We start from the raw sequence: 19,720 nt of genomic DNA, 5'->3' as shown, positions 1-19,720 counted from the left end.
CTGAAAGAGGTAGCACACAACATTGCACAAGGTGGGCACTCTAAAATATTCCTGGAATTCAATGCAGTTCTTTGGGTCTTTTTTTTTTTTTTAATTTAAATGATTTATTAATGGAATCTATCTCAAGTAGGGAGGATGGGGAACAAAGGAGTAAGAAACAGATGGACACACCAGTGTTTATAAAAGCCTAAAAGCTTTTTCTCATATTGACCCATAATTTGTCAACAATCCATTCTAACCAGATTTCTCAGCTTTCACTTTAGGGTGAACAAAATCTGTACTGTTGGCAATTAATAAAGATACTTGTATACCTCGAAAGAGATCTAAGCTATTAAAGGACCTCATCAAATTTATCTTTAGTTATAAAAAAATCCAATATATTTTTTTTACCCAAAAGCAATTTTAGAAAATATTTTAAAACTCTATTTTACTATCAAAAATTTATTGTAAAAATTGGAAACCAAAGATGGTTATTTGTTTTAAAGATCATTTCACCTAAGTGCTGAGGACACTGAATTTCATTTCCAAAGCATAAATAAATGACACACCTTAACTCTAGGCCACCTTTAACTCCGTTCCTGCTACACATTCCATCAGCACCTGGGCTTTGAGGCTTTCACCATTTTGTGAATAATTTCAGGTTAACCTTGACAATCTTTTTCTCACTTCAATTAAAGAAGAAGAAAAACGAAAGAGGGGACATGAGGAAAACAAACGCAAGGTGATAAACTGCCAGATGAGTGTATTTTATACTTTAAATTTCTAATGTAATATCTGAAATGTCTACACATAACTATATGTATAGAAAAGTGTCAAATACATATCAGAAAAGTAGACAGATATGAGATGAGCTAAACCAATGCAGATGATCATACAAGATTCTATAAAGGCAAACTGCTGAAAATAAATGATAAGAGATATAGCTATTACAGACATAAATGAGGAGAGAAGCAATCCTTTCCTTTCATCTGAAATGAGCATATTTTATTAATACACATATAAGTGCTCTTTCTTCTTCAACAAAATATAGCCTATTGAATGTTCTTTTCCTCCTGTAATAGAAAATTGTTTACACCACTATTGTTGATACAATTAAATGAATAACCAAAATATATAATACTGGCATAAAGATCTCTTTGCTTATCCTACTTTAAATATCAAAATAAAAAACATACAACTGCATACAACATATGCATTATAAGATCGTCCAGAAAAAAAAAATGATGCATAATTAGATTTTCACACAAAGGTTTTACAACTCCAGTCATATCAGCAGGTTTTGAGTACTAATGGAAAATGGAATTGATGCAATTATGTTGAACAGTGGCAGGAAGCATGCTTTTAAGAGAATCAGCTTAAAGAAAAAAAATTCCAGTTGCATGTGCATTAAAGCTGTCAAGACGTTAAGCTAAAGATCTCTCTGTGCCAGCTAAACCCCTGCCCGATTCCAGGAAGTAACTTTCTGAAGCCATGCCAAGCCCTGTGCTTGAAAATAACATCTTAATTGGTTTCTTCTAATAAAATTCAAAATGTTCCTTTTGATGATGACAATACACTCATTGTTTTATTCCAGCTTAATGTTCTGGTCTCTTGGAATGTTGTGAGCATTACTGTTCAGGGAAGAAAAAAAAATAGCTCATGAGTCTGAATTTATGTAGCAACAATCTAGCTGGATGGACCAGCAAAAGTTGGAAGCTTTTGATGCAAGAAAGAGGGCTTCTATTTATACCCAGATTTGTATATGATACCAATGAGACTCCAATTGCTTCCCACTGTTTGCATCATTATTACTAATAACAGTTACGTGTAAATACAGAGCCAGGTTGATAATGTTTAGAGAATGTTTAAGGCTCTTACTGGCAACTGATCCAAAATAAATTATCCAATAAGTCCAATAAGTTATGAGATTTTGTTTTTGCTTGAATTATAACAACTAGTGTGTATTTAAGAGGTTGGAAAGTTATAAAAAGAGCTCCAAAATATTCACTGCATCATATTATCAGAATTTTTACATGCCTGGTCATCATTCTTAAGTTTCTTTATTGAAAGTTTTTCAAGCCAGTCTATTGAATGATTTGTATACCTAGAGACAAACTCTAATTTCATAAAGAAATTCAATACAAATGTTATTTAGTTTATACAAGTCCATTTTATAATCACTTTGGTGTTATTCACTTTTCATTAAACAAAAGGTCCCTGTGTTAAGAATGGCAGTTCTGTTGGAATTGTTTTTTTACCTGTAATGGTCTCTAACACTTGAGAGGACGGTGGCCACACATACCCCCTTCTACCTGAGCCAAATAAGGAAGGTCAGGAATATCAGGGTATTGGACTCCCTTTACTCTCGGTTTCTAATTTTGCTAGTAGTCTTAAAATCTTCAGACTTGTGTCCACTATCAAATTTCAGTAATGAATGAAGCACCAGCTTGGTACACCTCATACAGTTTGTACAAAATGATGTCTGTTTACAGAAGAGAAGAGGTCTTTTCTAATCTAAATTTTCTGAAATGAAGATTTTAGAAAACAAAGCACATAAAGATTATGTTTCATATGCTATAATTGGAAATCTGCTAACTCCTTGGCAATTCATGCTAACTAGAGTAACATGAGCAACTTGGGCTGCAAGACTTCACTGGCTGTAAAAGCAGCAAGCGTAGGGAACAAATTTAGGTATTTGCGGTGTCGTCCCATACGATTTGCCCAATTCATTCCCTTGAGGTTCCTGTTCATGTTATCTGTAGTAACAATGGATTACCTCCTTCTGACAGGTTCAGCAAGTCCCTTTGTTCTCACCATGACTAACCATCAGTAATGGGAAGGAGGCAAGGCTCAAAGACACTACAGTTTCTTGCTCTGCGCCTCAGCTCACTTGCACTGAGCTGTTACTCTACGTACATCTGGGTTGCAGTAATATGTTAAGAACTAAAGTGTTTGCCAAGCTAATCACCAATTACTATATGAATATAAATTTGCGGTATTTGAAACTCGAACATAAGAAAACATAAATAATACATTAAAGACGATACCAGGAATACAATAGCTTTTTCCCTAACTTTTCAACTTTTGTTTTGTGCATTTACAAGTCAGTATACTCAGGACAGACCTAATCGGTAGTGAAACACAACAGATCTTTACTCACAGGGTATGTGTACACATGTATGTGTGTATATAGATAGTACATTTATTTTTACTCAGATATACATCCCCTCTCCATAACTGATTCTATCTTTAGAAAGTGAAACGCCATGATAAGGAAATAAGATGTTTTTCATGAAAGAATTTAGCAATTGCTTCTTTAGTGCTATTACTCCTGCAGAGAATCAAGGTGTTTTGTTTTGTTGTTTTGATGAGATCAGCAGTCTGACCCTCCTCCTAGAGGAATAGCAATTATCTGTTGCAAAATTATATTGCTTTGAATTCTTTGGTATATCAAGTCCACAGAGACTAGAGACTTGACATTAGCCGTTACATTATATAGAAGATTAAATACGAACAATCTTACATTCAAACTCTGGTTTCAGTGGGGTAGCAAATTAGGAATTAATTAGGTAGAATATTTCACACTTTTTAATCAAGAATCTTAAATGCTAGCAACTGCTAAAATTGAGAAAGGCAAGAATATCAGGCATTTTCACTGACATCACTTCAAACTAGGACATGAGATTACTTTAATGATTTTTTTTCCTTCTAAGGTAATACATAAATGGAAAGAGTAGAATACTCTATTCCAGGGGTTGACAAAGAGGAAAATGGTATCCTGATGTACACAGCACAACAATCAAAACTCTTGACTATGGGAGTTGTAATTTGGGAAAGGCAGTATGTTCATTAACTTAACATGAATTAGACACAAATAAAAATATGAATTTTTGATATTTATGTATAGCCTCATTCTTTCCAAAGAGAATTCAAAAACATTTCTAATATAGTGTTAAATATATTTAAATTTTGACATAATAATCCACAAATTATTGCTAAAAAAAAAGAAGTAGTTAATTGAAAATTTAGGGACTGTTAAAGGTACCATGTTACACATACTTTGGGAAGCAAATCACATGAGGCAAATCTGTTAAAATTCCTATTAACGGCTTGGTATTTCTGAAGATTTTACAATATACATTTGCAGAATTCTCGACAAGCACAGCTAATAATTAATGTTTCTCTTCTTATGCCATTTCCTCTAGTTGTGCCTCTGCCACCATCGGGCTGGAGGTCCTTACCCCTCTGGGCTTTCATGCCTAACTACTTCATAGGCATTCTGTAATAAATGACATAACAAGTGGAAATCTCCAAAAAGTGAAAAGCACTCTGCAACAGTAACATTTCACAACTGAGTTCTCAAGGGCAGTTAATTCCCACTGAATAAGGAGGGAAGGTTGAAATGATCGTTTTGGAGAAGCATGCACCTTGGAAATGCAGGATGAACTTGCCATCTTTTTACATCTCAGCACATTGTTTCAGGGCGAGCACTGCCCTAAAATAGCACACGGCTCAGCACTCAGCTCTGCCTTTTATGTGCCCTTCTTGCCAACTCATACTCTGCGGCAGAAAATGTCTAACTTTTCTGTTCCTTGCTTTTAAATTTGTTTTCATTAACAACTGTGATCCTCAGGAACATATAAATGAAAGTGCAGAAGGCAAAAGAGTGCTGGAAATTGCCCAAAGCTTACAGTTCTCTTTCTCAATGCTTTTATTTTTGACAGTAATGGAACTAAAACCAAAATGATAGTTTTTTTTTATATCTTGTCATATAAAAGATATTTAGGAAATGGAAAAATTGAGCATATCTCAGTGCTCTCCTTAGTGGATGCTGCAATGGTATCCATAAAAAAGAACGTTTGAATTATTTTTAAGAGAAAATGTAGGCTCTATTGAACTTATAAGACACTCCTCTGATAAATTTGCACAGTGAGCTGAAGGGAATGAATAATAAATTTCCCTATAGTTATCCTTTGTCTGAGCTCAGACTTGCTCCCATAGCCACAAAGGGAGACCTTACCTACTGCAATGAAAGAAACATGTTCCACAGGAGTAATTCCCTCATCCTCACCTTGATGAATCCAAAACTGAAGAGATAATTAGGGATGGTATAGAGAATGAATTTTATTTCCTTTATTTTCAGGAAGGAATGATATTCTAAGGGAAAAAGCAGAAGTCTATTGTGACACCTTTAACATGATAAAGTTAGTTTCATTGTGATTTTGTGAGTCTTAAAACTATTTCTAGCATCATCTACCAAAATGGCTCTGGCTCTGGAGTCTGACTGATGTGGTTTTTTTTGTGTGTGTGTGTCCTTTTCCATCCCTGTGACCTCAGGCAAGTTACTTTCTTGGATTCTTCATTTTATGAGGATAAAAATAGTGCTTAATTCACAGTGTTGTTTACAGAATTAAAAATAATGCCTGGCACAAAGGCAGTATTAATGTTAGTGATTAGTATAATAAATACAAATAAATTATCAAAAGTATTTTGGAAAAACAGAAGACAAAGTCTACAAAGAATGGAAAAATGCATATCTTTAGTTCTAGGTATATTCTTCAAAATCAAAATTGCAAAGAAAGGTATGTAACATACACTTTTAATCTACATATGTGAATAACATAATATTGGATCAACATGTGAACAAATTTAAAATAAGCTATTTAAAGCAATCTACAGATTCAATGTAATCCCTTATCAAATACCAATAGTATTTTTCACAGAACTAGAACAAATAATCCTAAAATTTGTATGGAACCACAAAAGACCCTGAATAACCAGAGAAGTCTTGAAAAGGAAGAATAAAACTGAAGGTATCACAAACCAGATTTCAAAACAGACAATATGGTATTGGCATAAAAACAGACATGTAAATCAATGGAACAGGACAGAGAGTATAGAAATAAACCCATACTTACAGCACCAAATAATCTGTGCAAAGGAAGCAAGACTATACAATGGGGAAAAGACAATATCTTCAATAAATGGTGTTGGGAAAACTAGAAAGTCACATGCAAAAGAATGACATTGGACTGTTATCTTATACCATATACAAAAATAAACTCAAAATGGATTAAGGACTAGATGTGAGACCTGACACCATAGAATCCCTAGAAGAAACCATGGGCAGTAATCTCCTGGACATCAATTTTAACAGTATTTTTCTGGATCTTTCTCCTCAGGCAGGGAAACAAAAGCAAAAATAAACAATGAGGGCCGTATCAAACCCAAAATCTTTTGCACAATGAAGGAAACCATCAACAAAATGGAAAGGCAATCTACTGAATGGGAGAATATGTTTGCAGATGACGTATCCAATAAGAGCTTAATATCCAAAATGTATAAAGAACTCATACAACTCAACACCAAAAAAAAAAAAAAAAAAAATCCAATAAAAAATGAGCAGAGGACCTGGATAGACATTTCTCCAAAGACATACAGATGGCCAAGAGACACACGACAAATGCTCAACATTACTTAATCATCACAGAAACACAAACCAAAATCACAATGAGCTATTACCTTATACCAGTCAGAATGGCTAGTATCAAAAAGACAAGAAGTAACAGCTGTTGGCAAGGATGTGAAGAAAAGGGAACCCTCATGCACTGCTGGTGGGACTGTAATTGGCACAGCCACTAGGGAAGACAGTATGGAGGGTCATCAAAAAATTAAAACTAGAAATACCATATGACCCAGGAATTCCACTTCTGGATATTTAGCCAAAGAGAACAAAAACACTAATTCGAAAAGATACACGCACCCCTATGTTTACTGCAACATTATTTGCAATAGCCAAAATACGGAAGCTACCTAAGTGTCCATCAATAATTGAAAGGATAAAGAGGATGTCGTATAGACACACACACATGCAAACATACACACACAACGGAATATTACTTAGCTATAAAAAGGAATGAAATCTTACCATTTACAACAACATGAATAGACTTAGAGGGCATTATGTTAAGTCAAATAAGTCAGAAAAGACAAATACCATATTATTTCACTTACATATGGAATCTATAAAACAAAATAAATGATCAAACAAACAAAAAACAGAGATAGACTCATAAATACAGAGAACCGGTGATTGCCAGAGAGGAGGAAGGTGGGGGGATGAGCAAAACAGGTGAAGGAGATTAAGAGGTACAAAATTCTAGTTATAAAATAAACAAGTTACAGAGATGAAAAGTACAGCATAGGGAGTATAATAAATAATACTGTAATTACGTTTTATGGTGACAAATGGTGACTACATTTATCATGGTGAGCAATAAGTAATGTATAGGATTATTGAATCACTATGTTGTACACCTGAAGTTAATATAATATTGTGTATCAATTATACTTCAATAACATTAGTTAAGCCATCTAGCATCACTTGAGCTATCTTCATTCAACAGAGAGTTCGATCATAATTGTTTACACATATCTATCGATAATCATGGAATAGGACACACTTTTTTAGGGAATTGCTTTGGTCAGATGACTGAATAAACATAGCACAAAAGCTCACTCTTTTAATTTTGTTATCACTGGAGCATCCTATCTTTGTAGTTGCAGGAACCTTGTACCTTTAGAAATAGCTTAACATCACAGCATCATCTTTTGGCGACAGAACTAAGCTTACTGGAATCTGACAAAACTCACGGAGGGTGAGAATTACTTTTTTATGACAGGAAAATAAGAGTTTTCAACTTTTTTCTAAAAATTTGTAAAAGAACACATCATTGTAACGTATTTCTATCCTAATACTTCTCAAGGGACATTCTTTGCACTACTTAAAACTTCCCTAATTCAAGGCTATGAAAGAGATTTCATTTTATTTTGACTACTAGAATCCTATACCAATAAATATTACAGGGAAAAACAGACATACAAAATTTCTTAGCAATTTCCTCTCATCTTCTGTCCTCATTGTATTTATAACAGTTTTAACTTGCTCTTTATATCACAAATTTAGTGCTACTCTACTTAAAACTTTATGATTTAGGTGATGTCCTACTCACAATTCATCAATCCCTTCCTGATTTCAAAAACACTCTCCCAGGGGAAAGAATGCAGTTTCTCACTCACAGCAGCATTCCTTGTTGAGTTTGATTTTATTAAACATGCAGGTGTTATTAAAGATGTTTAATTGACATTTAAATGAAACTATCAGGAGGGGAATTAAAACAAACCACATTAACACAAGTTTTCCCAAAAACTAAATATTTCAGAAAATTCAGTAGCATTCTCCATGAGCATTCTCCAAGATTAATGGAGAAATCAAGAACAATTGGCTTTATTTTTATCTCTTGGGCAACCATAAGACAAACTGTTTTCAACAAATGTGCCTTGTAATGTTAATGCTACCAGAGTTCATAAAGAGACAATTTATTATTTTGAGTTTATTGTCCAACAACAATTCATCAGCTTTCGGGTTTAGCTCACTAGTTCACAGGGGTCCTTTTATTTGTTGTTTAATTAAGCTTCTTGTCAAATGAGGCAGATATTAAAAGATAAAAGATGTTTTGTAAAATTCCATCATCTTTCACTTATATACTATTGATGACCTGGAGTCTCTGACAATTTTATTAATGAAAATTGAGCACTGAAAGAAGGCAAAAAAGAATCACAAAGTAAATCACTGAAAGAACTGATAATCCTATACAAGCTTAGTCTCTACACTTCATATACTTGTTTCCCAATAGAACTCAAGCTGAAATTTTTATGTTTTTAAGCCAGTGCTATGAACATGTAAATGTAAAAGTCAACCCTGAGTCGGAAACTGGCAAATATAAGCTAAGGAAAAGTGTATCCAAATAGCAGACATTTTTATAAAGTTTTAATCTTTTAATTGTCATTTTCCTTTTGAGTTTAAGGCAATTAGTCACAGGCTTCAGTGGAGTGGGGGGCAGTTTAGTAGTAGGGACTCTTTACTGTTCTAGTGAACACAAGCAAAGAATTAACAGCAATCACAAATAATCGGCTTTTCTGCCATGCATCTAACTATCGGTGAATTTGAATTTATTTTTGAGTTTTCAGAGCTTTATAAGTGCTTTATATAGTTCTGTGGCCACCTTGATAACTTATGAGTTTTGAGCCAAAGGAAAATTTGAAGTAGAGCCAGACTGCTGCCTCTTCAGTAAAATGATATTCAGGCTTTTTGAAGTCTATGGGATATTGAGTGCATCCTACTTCTTTATTTTATTTTGTTTTGTTTGTTGTGCGTGCGTGTGTGTGTGTCCCAGCCTTCTTTATTTAAGAGAAAAGTGATGAGAGATGTGGGGCATCCCATCTCTTTATTTCAGGATATTATGTTTCTAGATCTAAAAACATGCAAATATAAATGATAATCCAATATTTACCAGGTTTACTTAAAAAAAAAAAACAATGTCTGATATCTTAGAGTTTTGTACTGGAGAGATAAAATATGTACATGGCTGAATTACTGCCTTTATGGTAACAGACAGAGGTGGAACTACTGTGTAATTTTGGGCAACTTAACTCCTGAACAGCTGATATCCAATCTTAAACATAAACAAGCAAGAAATTTTGCTATTTCAGTAACTTAATAACACTCATTAGCTCATGTAAGATCAACTGGTTCAATAAATAAGTCTCAATTAAAATATTGACTTTAGGATCTATTAATTTCTGTACACAAAAGGTATTCCAAAGACCAAATATTCCTGAATAAATTTCAATGTATTCATCAAAGGAAAAGGGGAAAAAATCTAATATACTATTTAACAGCCATTACTTTAGGAGTATTCATATAACCTATATTTGGTATTTATATGGATATATTTATATTTGTATTTTATTTTATGGGTGTATTTATACAGATATATTTCATATCATGATACAGAAGTGGATCAGAAATTATCCTACACGCCCTCCACATTCCTGAGGTTTTATGGTACTCTTAAATGTCCCAAGAGTGGCAAATAGTTGTCTACAATTTCAAGCCATGAACTATGCCATGATCATCATAAGAAGTAAACTAAGTAGGTAGGGTTCTTATTAAGTTTATCATGAAAAATTGGACTTTTAAAAAATAGAATCTTAAAAAAATAATGCAGTTGTGCATTACTTTAAAAGTCTAGACATATCTAGACATGCTAAGGCAACATCCCTGACAGGTCACCAGTCAAGGCACTGTGGAAGGCTATGTATGTATGAGGTCTCTTCCCTTTAATATAGAAAACTAGGCTTCCAATCAAAACACACAAAAAACTCTCTGGAAGAAAACATCTAAAATTTATAGAGATGAAATGTCTTTTAGGGAAGAAAACAGATAAAGAGATTTGAGAATTAACTGGAAAGAGTAAATATAAAAGTTGAATTCCCAGACTACTTTGAATCTCTAGTGTATAATGTGGGACAAGTTTGGAAGTAGATAGAAAACATTTGACCATCAGCTATGTACCAGGATATGAGTATAAAACTATCTGTGCAAAAATTAACAAAAATTCTTCTCTCATGGTATTTGTATCTTAATGCTATGATGAAGAAATTTCGCATTCTACCTAGTAACTCTCATTGTTTTAAATTAACAAGATTCACTGAAGCACTGTTGTAGTGTACTGAGGCTCTATCAGTTGGGGAGTTATAGTGGTTAAGAAGTATCAAAATGTATATTAATTCAACATTTATTGAACAATAACAAATGGCAGTCTCTACACTAAGTGGAGTGGAAGTAATTACGGTACAAAAGAAGACCATAATTTTACCCTAAAGGAATTTATAAATACTAACTCTAATACAAGTCTTTGTGCATTTTCATAAGATACACACTATATACTACACAACACATTTTACAAACTTAATTCATTTCATTTTCAAAAAGTTCTATGTGTTATTCCCATTTTACAGATGATAAAATTCTGGATTAGGAAGATTAGGTAACTACCCCAATGTAGCATCCCCAGAAAGTAGCAGGCAACTATGATTTAAAACCACCTCTGTAGGACTTCAAAATCCATGAATTTTTAAAAATTGTTTGTTTAGTTTTGTTCTTTCCCTTGCCCAGGTCCTTCTCATAAAATGTTTTTGAAAGCACTGAAAGGAGTTATTGTAGAAGACTTTCTCAAAGGAGATGATATTATAAAGCAAAACTAAGCTTAAACATCAAATTTAATTAGTAAGAGGTCTTAGAATTAAGTTAGCCTCCAAATTTTTTAACTGGTTGGGAGAACTGAGGCCCTAACGAAGTTTCAGGGTTAATTAGTGAGGGACCAAAGTTTGAAAATCCTGATAATCCATGTAAATGCTGTTCTCATAACACTACACTGCCAATCAAATGTTCATACTTTCACAAACATCAAAAATATATGTTTAAACATATTTCCTAATATTTTAATAAAAACTTTCCAGAGGCCATTAGAATCATGACAAACATTTTTCCCACTTAATTATAACTAAAATTTTGTTGGTATTTTTCATTATACAGAAAGACAGAAATGTTACATAAAGACAAAAATATATTTTAGAACTCTAATTATTACCAGGAATAATCAGAGATATGCCAGTATCTAATAACAGAAATTCAAAAACATGAAGTAAAACTTGATAGACCTCTTTGAAAAGAGAAATAGGCAAATCCATAATTATAGATGGGGAGTTCAATTTCTTCTGTCAGTAATTGAAAGAACAACTAGAGAGAAAATCAGTAAGAATATAGAAAACATTGCAAACCATCAACTGATTGAATCTAACTGGCATTAATAAAACATTCCATGTGACAAAAGCAGAATATACATTATTTTCTATATAGGCTATAGTCAGTGCCATAAAATGAGTTTTAATAGTTTTTAGAGAACCTGAAGCATATTATGTATGTTCTTTGACAACAAGAGACTGAAACAAAGACCTACAACAGAAAGATAAATAAAAGATACACAAATATCTTCAAATTATACAACATATTTCTAAATAACTTGTGATTAAAAGAAAAAATAAGGGGAGCAATTAGAAGACATTTTGAACTGACTGAAAATCAGAACACATTTTATCAAAATATGTGGAGCACTGCTACACACCGTTTCAAGGGAAATTTGTAGCATAACTGGTTATATTAGAAAAAAAGTTCTCAAATCAGTGACCTATGTTTCCATGTTAAGAATTTCCAAAAAGAAGAGCAAATTAAACACAAAGCAAGAAGAAATAAGACAATTTCATTTTAGAGCATATACCAAAGAAATATTAAACAGAATAATAATAATAAAAACAAAACCAAAAGCTGATTATTTTAACAGATCAATAAAAAGGAAAAAACTGATCTCTGCATGGAACATAAAGGAAGTAGACACAAATTTTCAATTTCATAAATGAAGTAAAGAACATTACTACAGATCCTACAGACATAGTGAGGATAGTAAGGTAGTATTATAGACAACCTCATGTCAATAAATTGAATATCTTAGATTAACAATCTGAATTACTAAGTGAAAAAGTAATCTTATTATAAGAATATACCTCATTTTAAAACAGAAACAATACTTAACACATTTAACTCAGAATCACATTTTATATCTTCTAAAATATAGACAATATTTCCATTTTTCTCAAGCTCAAAAACTTTTTGTAAAATGACATGCAACTGAAACCTTTTATCAAATTATACAGTATTTATTCCGGCTTTGTAAAATACTACATTCTAAAATCCCTACTGGATAAAGGCAAAATCATTTCAACAATGGTTTCCCTTGTATATGAACAAGCAAAACAAATTTGTCTATCGTACATAAGTAGCCTTGACTTTCCTTATGACCCTTATAGATTCCAAAGATGTTCTGAGGAAAAAAATACAATGACAAAAATGCTATGATATGTGAATCTGTCAAACTACTGGATTTTTTTTTTTCAGTAAAAATTCAACTAAATCAAAAAGTCTTTGCATGAACTTTATATTTATTTGAAAAGCTATTTGGCATAAAATTAGAATGGTAACAATTACAAAATGTAGTATCTAATAGGAATCACAGTTCTTTAACCTGCAAGATTTAGCTTGTACAAATGTAACTAATTAATAACATCTGAAGTGCATTCTCCCATAGGACACATGACCATCTGGTTGACCTTGCACTAGAGATCAATAGGGAAGGCAAATCTGTAAATCATTGTTTCCCAATGTTATCACTCCATCATTCTACCACAAGAAGGAGGGATAAAACTTGGATGGGAAAAGAGATCTCTTGTTTCACACATTTTTAAATTGACTTTGATTGTTAATTGGACTGTAAGACAAGACTGAGGGGATTCTTCTGAAGTCCCATCCAGAAAGAGACTGGCAGAAGACCAAGTAATAGTGAAGGAAAAGAATTCAAGACAAGAGAGTCAGGAGGCAAGGTAATTATGAGAGAATATAAAGATGCAAATGACTTCTGTGTGATGTAACCTGATATTATTTGAATTTCCTCAGAATCATTTTCCAACTCATAAGTTTTGGCTGAAAAATAGTGATAGAAATTTTGAAATAAAAGAAAGAAAGTATATATCATACATATTTTAATTAATATATATTCATATATGTGTCAACCCTGTACAAAGTTCTATATTTTAATGTCAAGACTAAATAATTTTGCAAGAAATGTAGTTACTTATTCATTGTGATACAGAGAAAAGTCATCATAAAATCAATGAGAAACTTTAAATAAATTCGGGAAAGGCATCTGAAACAAATATACTGTTACATCTCTTAAGAAAATGACTATGTATTAATGATTAAAATTTATACATTTTAACAACTGTTTTTGTCGAAGGTATTTTTTCTGATACTATGCCTAAAATATAGTTCACTGTAGGAATTTTTTGTATTAATTTAGAAATTATGGAATTTCATTATTTGTTCTCCCTGTTGATAGATCTCTTTAAAACAAATTAAGTGATATTCTGCCTGTCTGATTATTTCCTAGAAAGAACAAAATACCATAGAACTCTCAGATCAATAGCTTATCTTATCATGCTATATTCTACATACGTTATAAATTAAGGTAAGTCTTATCCTGCAAGAATCTGTTTGAGTTTGACAGCATTAGACATGGAGTATTTTAAAAAGCCCATCATAACTTCTAGTCACTCTATACATAGCAGTTACTGTCCCACTTAGTACTGAAGTTTGGTTTTAAAAATTTATACTACTTAATTTCCTCTATAAAAGATAAACTGTGGGGGCGCCTGGGTGGCTCAGTCGTTAAGCGTCTGCCTTTGGCCCAGGTCATGATCCCAGGGTCCTGGGATCAAGCCCCGCATTGGGCTCCCTGCTCCGCGGGAAGCCTGCTTCTCCCTCTCCTGCTCCCCTCGCTTGTGTTCCCTCTCTCTCTGTCAAATAAATAAAATCTTTAAAAAAAAAAAAAAAAAGGAAAAAGATAAACTGTGAAGTCTTCGAATAATGGACTTGATGGATTATCTCTGGGACACACTTGTTTTTAAAATTTACACATTTTGAGGGGCGCCTGGGTGGCTCAGTCGTTAAGCATCTGCCTTCGGCTCAGGTCATGATCCCAGGGTCCTGAGATCGAGCCCCGCATCGGGCTCCCTGCTCGGCGGGAAGCCTGCTTCTCCCTCTCCCACTCCCCCACTTGTGTTCCTGCTCTCACTAACTCTCTCTCTTTGTCAAATAAATAAATAAAATCTTAAAAAAAAAAAAATTACACATTTTGAGTTAAGTTTGGGTCAAAAAAAAAAGTTTGGTTAGTTTTGATGTACTTGAACAGGTTTAGATAACTGATCTATGAGACCACTCCATCTTCCTACATATATTGAGAGAAATATAGAAAAGAGGAGACAAATTGTACTACTACCTAGTGCCTTTATTTTTCATTTCATTAGATATTTCCTAGTTCTCAACTTGAAAGAAAAGATGTTATGGTAATTAAAAAAAAAAGACACTTCCAAGGGTCTGTTTTTTTCCTTTCTTTACAACTTAACTGAACAGCCATGGGTTTTAAGGGAGAATGCCTGGCTTAGAAGCTAAGGAAGCAATTAGAAGTTCACACACTTTATGTTCTAAATAAAGCTCTTTCAGTGCTTATGATAACCTTGGGGAAAGCCCTTGGTGACTTAAGAAGGAAAGGAAAAAAAAAGATATCCATTTGACTGGTAAGTGTCAGTCATCCTGCTATTCGAAATTCAAGATAATAAAGCATTTCAAAGACATTCTGCTATAGAAAGGTCTGAGAGTATACTGTTTCTCAAGTAAAATGAAAATATGCTCAATGATACTAAGGTTTATGCAAAAAGTAAGTTGAAAGAAGTAATAAAAATACAAATAACCCCGATTGGCAAGATGATCTTCTTGATCCATTTCTTATTCTTGTCCAATTAGCATGGATTGACCAAAGTCATCCATCTGTAAGTTGTTTGACCCACCTACATTAAAGCTCATGCATACATTTGGCAAAACATCCTCAGAGGGCCTTACACCTTTTACGTTTGTGCAAATTTGAAATCACATCCATTTTCCTAAGCTTCTGAAGATAACATTTGTACACAACAGCAATCGAAAACATATTTCCAACTATTCTTTTAGATCCTTTTCAATTAATTAGGAGATTTTGCCAATCTCAGGAACTCCTTTTGGACATGGAAGAAGCACCATTAGAACAACATATGGAGAAACCAGCTTGGAGGCTAAGACCAAAATTTATTAACAAAAATTTTAAGTAATTAAACCTTCACAGACTTCTCTGATGAGGATTAGCATATAGAGGGTGTTTCTCAAACACCAGGTGGCTAGTAAGAAGATACTTCAAAATGTGCAGAATATACTTCAAGCATTTTCATAAACAAATGCAATAGAGGGCTTTTGTCTATGAACCAATAATTTAAAATAGCCATGCCATCCAAAAAAACAGTCCAGTAAATATTTTCAAGATTAATCAATAGTTGATGATATTTTACTATCTTTAATTTATCATTAATGCTTGGATCTGGATGTGAAATTTTAAAGAAGACTTCAAATGACATTTTCCCCAGAGTATTTATCAACTTTCTTACCATCAAATGTTAAATAAACTCTTGCTTGGGGCTGGGACGATCCTTTTACACAGATAGAACAAACAAATACTCCAACCAACACGAAAATTGCCCGGAATGCCATTTCTTCAGATTGGCAAGTTAATATCCAAGGGAAAGTACCTTTAAAAGAGAGGTAACAAGTTTGTTATATTTCATTCACATTTTAGAAGCACAACCGCACACATACACACAGATACACACAAAATCAGCAATCTAGACAAAGCACCTTATTCATAAAAGACTTATCTGAACTTTTACAGTCAGGCAAACAGTAGGAGGTGCTCTGACTTTGTTTCTTAGATGTGAAAATTTGGATTTGATTCATTTGTGTCTGAAAGTCTTTGTGAAAAAAAGAAACTGTTCTTTCAGCAAATAATGCTAATATTAAAGCAGAACAAAGCATCCAGGAATAAGGTATTGGTTCCCAAAGGAAAACCCAATATTTGAACTTGATCTTCTAACAATCACATAACATTGAAAAGACTTGCGAATGGTACCAGTATGTATTAGTGGATGAAAACATCTCTTTTTACCATAAATAGAGTAGTAGCAGGAAAATGCCACATGAACATTCATGTGCACTCACTCACATCCTCATTAGCTCTTTTGGAGTAATCATCTCTGAAATGGTGTTTCTACACATAAATATATGTGTGCTCAATCCCTGACCACTGAAATCACTCAAATTAGTTATCTGCCAATTTATACAGATGACCATGCAGCTGTTAAATGATGCAGATGAGGTAACCATGGACTAGTGCCAAATTCAAACCAATGACTTAGTGGTGAACAATCCAGTGAACCATGTATCCCTCAATGCATATTTAAAATAAATCAACCAGAAAGCAGGCTGTCAAAATTCCAAAAGATAAATCAGAGAGAAAAGCATTACCTTTTGAAACTGTAGCTGTAACATTAATAGATGCTGTTAACTAATGTCTGAATATCAAGGAAGATCAGGTAATGGGTAACTAGAGATTACAGCAGCTCTAGTGGCCACAATATGCAAAATAAACCCAGGACCATGAAAGAAATCATACTGTTTTGAGTCTGATGAAATTATACAATGAAATGACAGAGTTTAATCTAGAAACTTATTTTTACAGGTTACAACAATGCTAATATTCACTATTATATGTCTTTTAAGAATCTTAACATTTTTATTCAATAAAGAAATGCCACAAAAAATTGAGAAGACTGCTTCATGAATACAGAAGAAAAAGTACAGTTAAACTGAACATGCCACTTTAAACAATTTAAACATTTTAAACAGTTGATTTCCTAGGTGGTGATATGGTATGAGACATAGAAACGAAACTGTTTGCCTCTTTTACCACACAGATGGAGGAAACCCTAGAGATGTTTGTGTTGGTAATTTTCAAGCGAAACAGTTTCTTCCTGCTTCCACAACCTCTTCACCTTGTCATCCCTAAATTACCTTAGAAGAAAATTGATTTTATGGGGTAACTTTCCCTTAATAATTTGTTCCCTGGTTTTACTGACTTTATAGTTAAAAAAAAAAAGGCTATAAATATGACTAACCTTTGTCTCTTTATTAAGCAGGCGGATAATATTTACACATTTTTACATATTGCTATTATTAGCATTTTATCTGGTATGTCTCACCAAAAGCAACATATGCTAAAAATTGCAAAGAATAGTAGTGAAGATGAAATGACAGGCCAAATGAAGTGAGTATACAGAGCAATGTAGTTTCAAGCCTACCCAGAGATGAGAAGTGACGGAAAGCCAAGGAAGGGTCTTACACGTGCCCCCCCCCCCCCCATATATTATAACTTCCCTTTAACTGAGACACTTAGACATGCTGCTTGTTTTCACTTCTACTAATGGAACACTAATAACACGTAAGAAAAGGAATCTTACGTCCTCTGGAGCAATCCTGCATTAGAGGGCACTGAAATACTCAACTTTAAACTCTCCGCAGGTGTCATAACCTCAAGAAACAACTCAAGCAGGGCTCTCAGGAAGGGAAACACTTCCCGGACAAACTGCATGTGCTCTTAAGAAAATGTTCAGACTTGAGCACACCGATGTGTAAAAAGTCGACACAGAGAGCCCAAAGTTATATTTTGCTAAACTTGTAACGCCAAAAATAATGAATGCAGCTTACCGAGATGGGAAGAGATCAGCACGTACAAGTCATCAATTTGCTACCGGTGTGGCTCCGCGTGTCTCTCTAGTCTTTTTCCCAGAAGACCTTAATTTCTAGAGCGTCCCAGCGGTGAAATTCTTTCTTCCCGGTCCCCTGAGTTTCTTTGTAAAGGAATCCTCAGCGTCGCAGTGCCGCGGCACCCGGAGCCCTACTCCGCGTCGCTCAATCAAGCACCTCGGAGTGAATGGAAAGTGGCCGGGCACCGGGGGCGAGCGCTCGGGTGTCCGATTACAGCGACGCGGCGCGCGGCTCGGGCTGCCCGGGCGCGCCGCCCAGCCGGCTCGCCTCACCCGCCCAGCGCACCCGCCTCATCACCGCCGCCGCGAGGCCCCACCCAGAGCACGCCCGCGAGAGGGTGGCAGGGAGCCGCGAGGGCGGTCGGCGATCGTCGGGCGGGCGGGGCCGACCCCAGGACGCGCTGCCCGGAGACGCAGGAATGCGCTGCTGCAGGCTAAGAACCAGCTCGCTAACTCTGCTCCTTTCGCGGTCGGCGGTGGCGTGAGCGACTCGCAGGGTGCGCTCCAAGGATTTTGTTACCGGCAGCTCTTGGAAGGCGTTCAGGATTTGCTTAGTCGTAAATATCAAAGTGCAAGGCAGTTTTTTTGCCAGAAAAGGATCCCTGCATCCTTTTAAGGCAAAGAGATGTGTTTGTAAAAGGGCATGAGTCTTACCCTTTTCCTGCAGCAGATTGTCTAAAACCGGTAGAGATAAACCAACTATCTCATCGCAGTTTACCCTTTTAATGGGTGTTGTTTCCCATTGCGTTTCCTTAATATCCCGAAGGCAGTAATTCTGCTGATCTCTCCACACTGACTCACATTTCAGAACTCTTCTCTCCAGGATAGTCTCAAAACATAATTACAAGAAATTATTTCACAATTCTGTGGAAGAAGGCTGTTTGAATTAGGCCAACAGAAGTTTACATTAGGGATATATTTCCCGCACTACTTTCAGGAAAACTTGTTACACTCTGGAACTGACTTTAATGTTTAAGGGAAAATTATTTTTCTGGACCACAATGGACTAGATATTTGAACAGCAGGACAAATGAGCTTTGACCCCCATAAAATGAGCAGGTACTTGTTTAAAAATCACTGTGGGCTACAACAGCCCACAGATGTCACTATACAAAGAATATGGAATGTGATTTCTCCACCTTGTTCCTTATAATTTTCTTTATGAAATAAAGCAGATCACTAAATTCTTATAAACTGAATCATTGAAAATACTTCTGAGAGTGCAAAATCATTGCTGGTGTGGGACAGTCGAATTAAATCTCAGGTGAGAGGAAGTAAAACAGGTGATTAAGACCTGGCTTTCATTTGCCTAAGCACAACCTGTTATGTCCAGTTGACATAAACCTGTCTTTAACTCTTTCTGTACAGATGAGCTATGGAGGGATGACATCAAATGTAATTTTAAGAGTTCAAAAGAATGCAAATTTCAAAACTAAAAAATTATATTCCAGGGCAAATGTCTATGTTTATGAAAGAAATTACTAATTCAATGGATGGGTTATTTTTAAAAGTTTAATACAGTTTAACTATTTTTGTGATTAGT

The 19,720-nt window shown here is 34.5% G+C and overlaps 1 protein-coding gene and 1 long non-coding RNA gene across 3 annotated transcripts in view; both read right to left on the bottom strand.

Moving 5' to 3' along the window:
- Positions 1-15,960, bottom strand: part of LOC135362118 (uncharacterized) — a 67,609-nt gene extending 51,649 nt beyond the window's left edge. The window contains exon 1 of the long non-coding RNA XR_010406553.1: positions 549-15,960. This is a non-coding gene — a long non-coding RNA (uncharacterized LOC135362118). The remainder of the gene's footprint in view (positions 1-548) is intronic.
- Positions 1-18,697, bottom strand: part of SEMA3C (semaphorin 3C) — a 181,516-nt gene extending 162,819 nt beyond the window's left edge. The window contains exons 1-2 of one of the 2 annotated variants that reach the window (XM_064575357.1): positions 18,119-18,697; positions 15,967-16,107 (exon numbers count right to left, since the gene is read on the bottom strand). In XM_064575357.1, the coding sequence (XP_064431427.1) occupies positions 15,967-16,069 (103 nt within the window). In that variant the 5' untranslated portion in view covers positions 16,070-16,107; positions 18,119-18,697. The remainder of the gene's footprint in view (positions 1-15,966; positions 16,108-18,118) is intronic. The other variant, XM_064575356.1, reaches the window with a different exon arrangement.
- Between the last annotated feature and the right edge of the window lie 1,023 nt (positions 18,698-19,720).

Source organism: Mirounga angustirostris, unplaced genomic scaffold (assembly GCF_029215605.1).
Source record: "Mirounga angustirostris isolate CCGP_5_RB_7025 unplaced genomic scaffold, mMirAng1.0.hap1 SCAF_12, whole genome shotgun sequence".
In the NCBI taxonomy this organism is placed as follows: Eukaryota; Metazoa; Chordata; class Mammalia; order Carnivora; family Phocidae; genus Mirounga; species Mirounga angustirostris.
The sequence above is the reverse complement of the archived record's forward strand: the minus strand, read 5'-3'. Positions and strand labels throughout refer to the sequence as shown.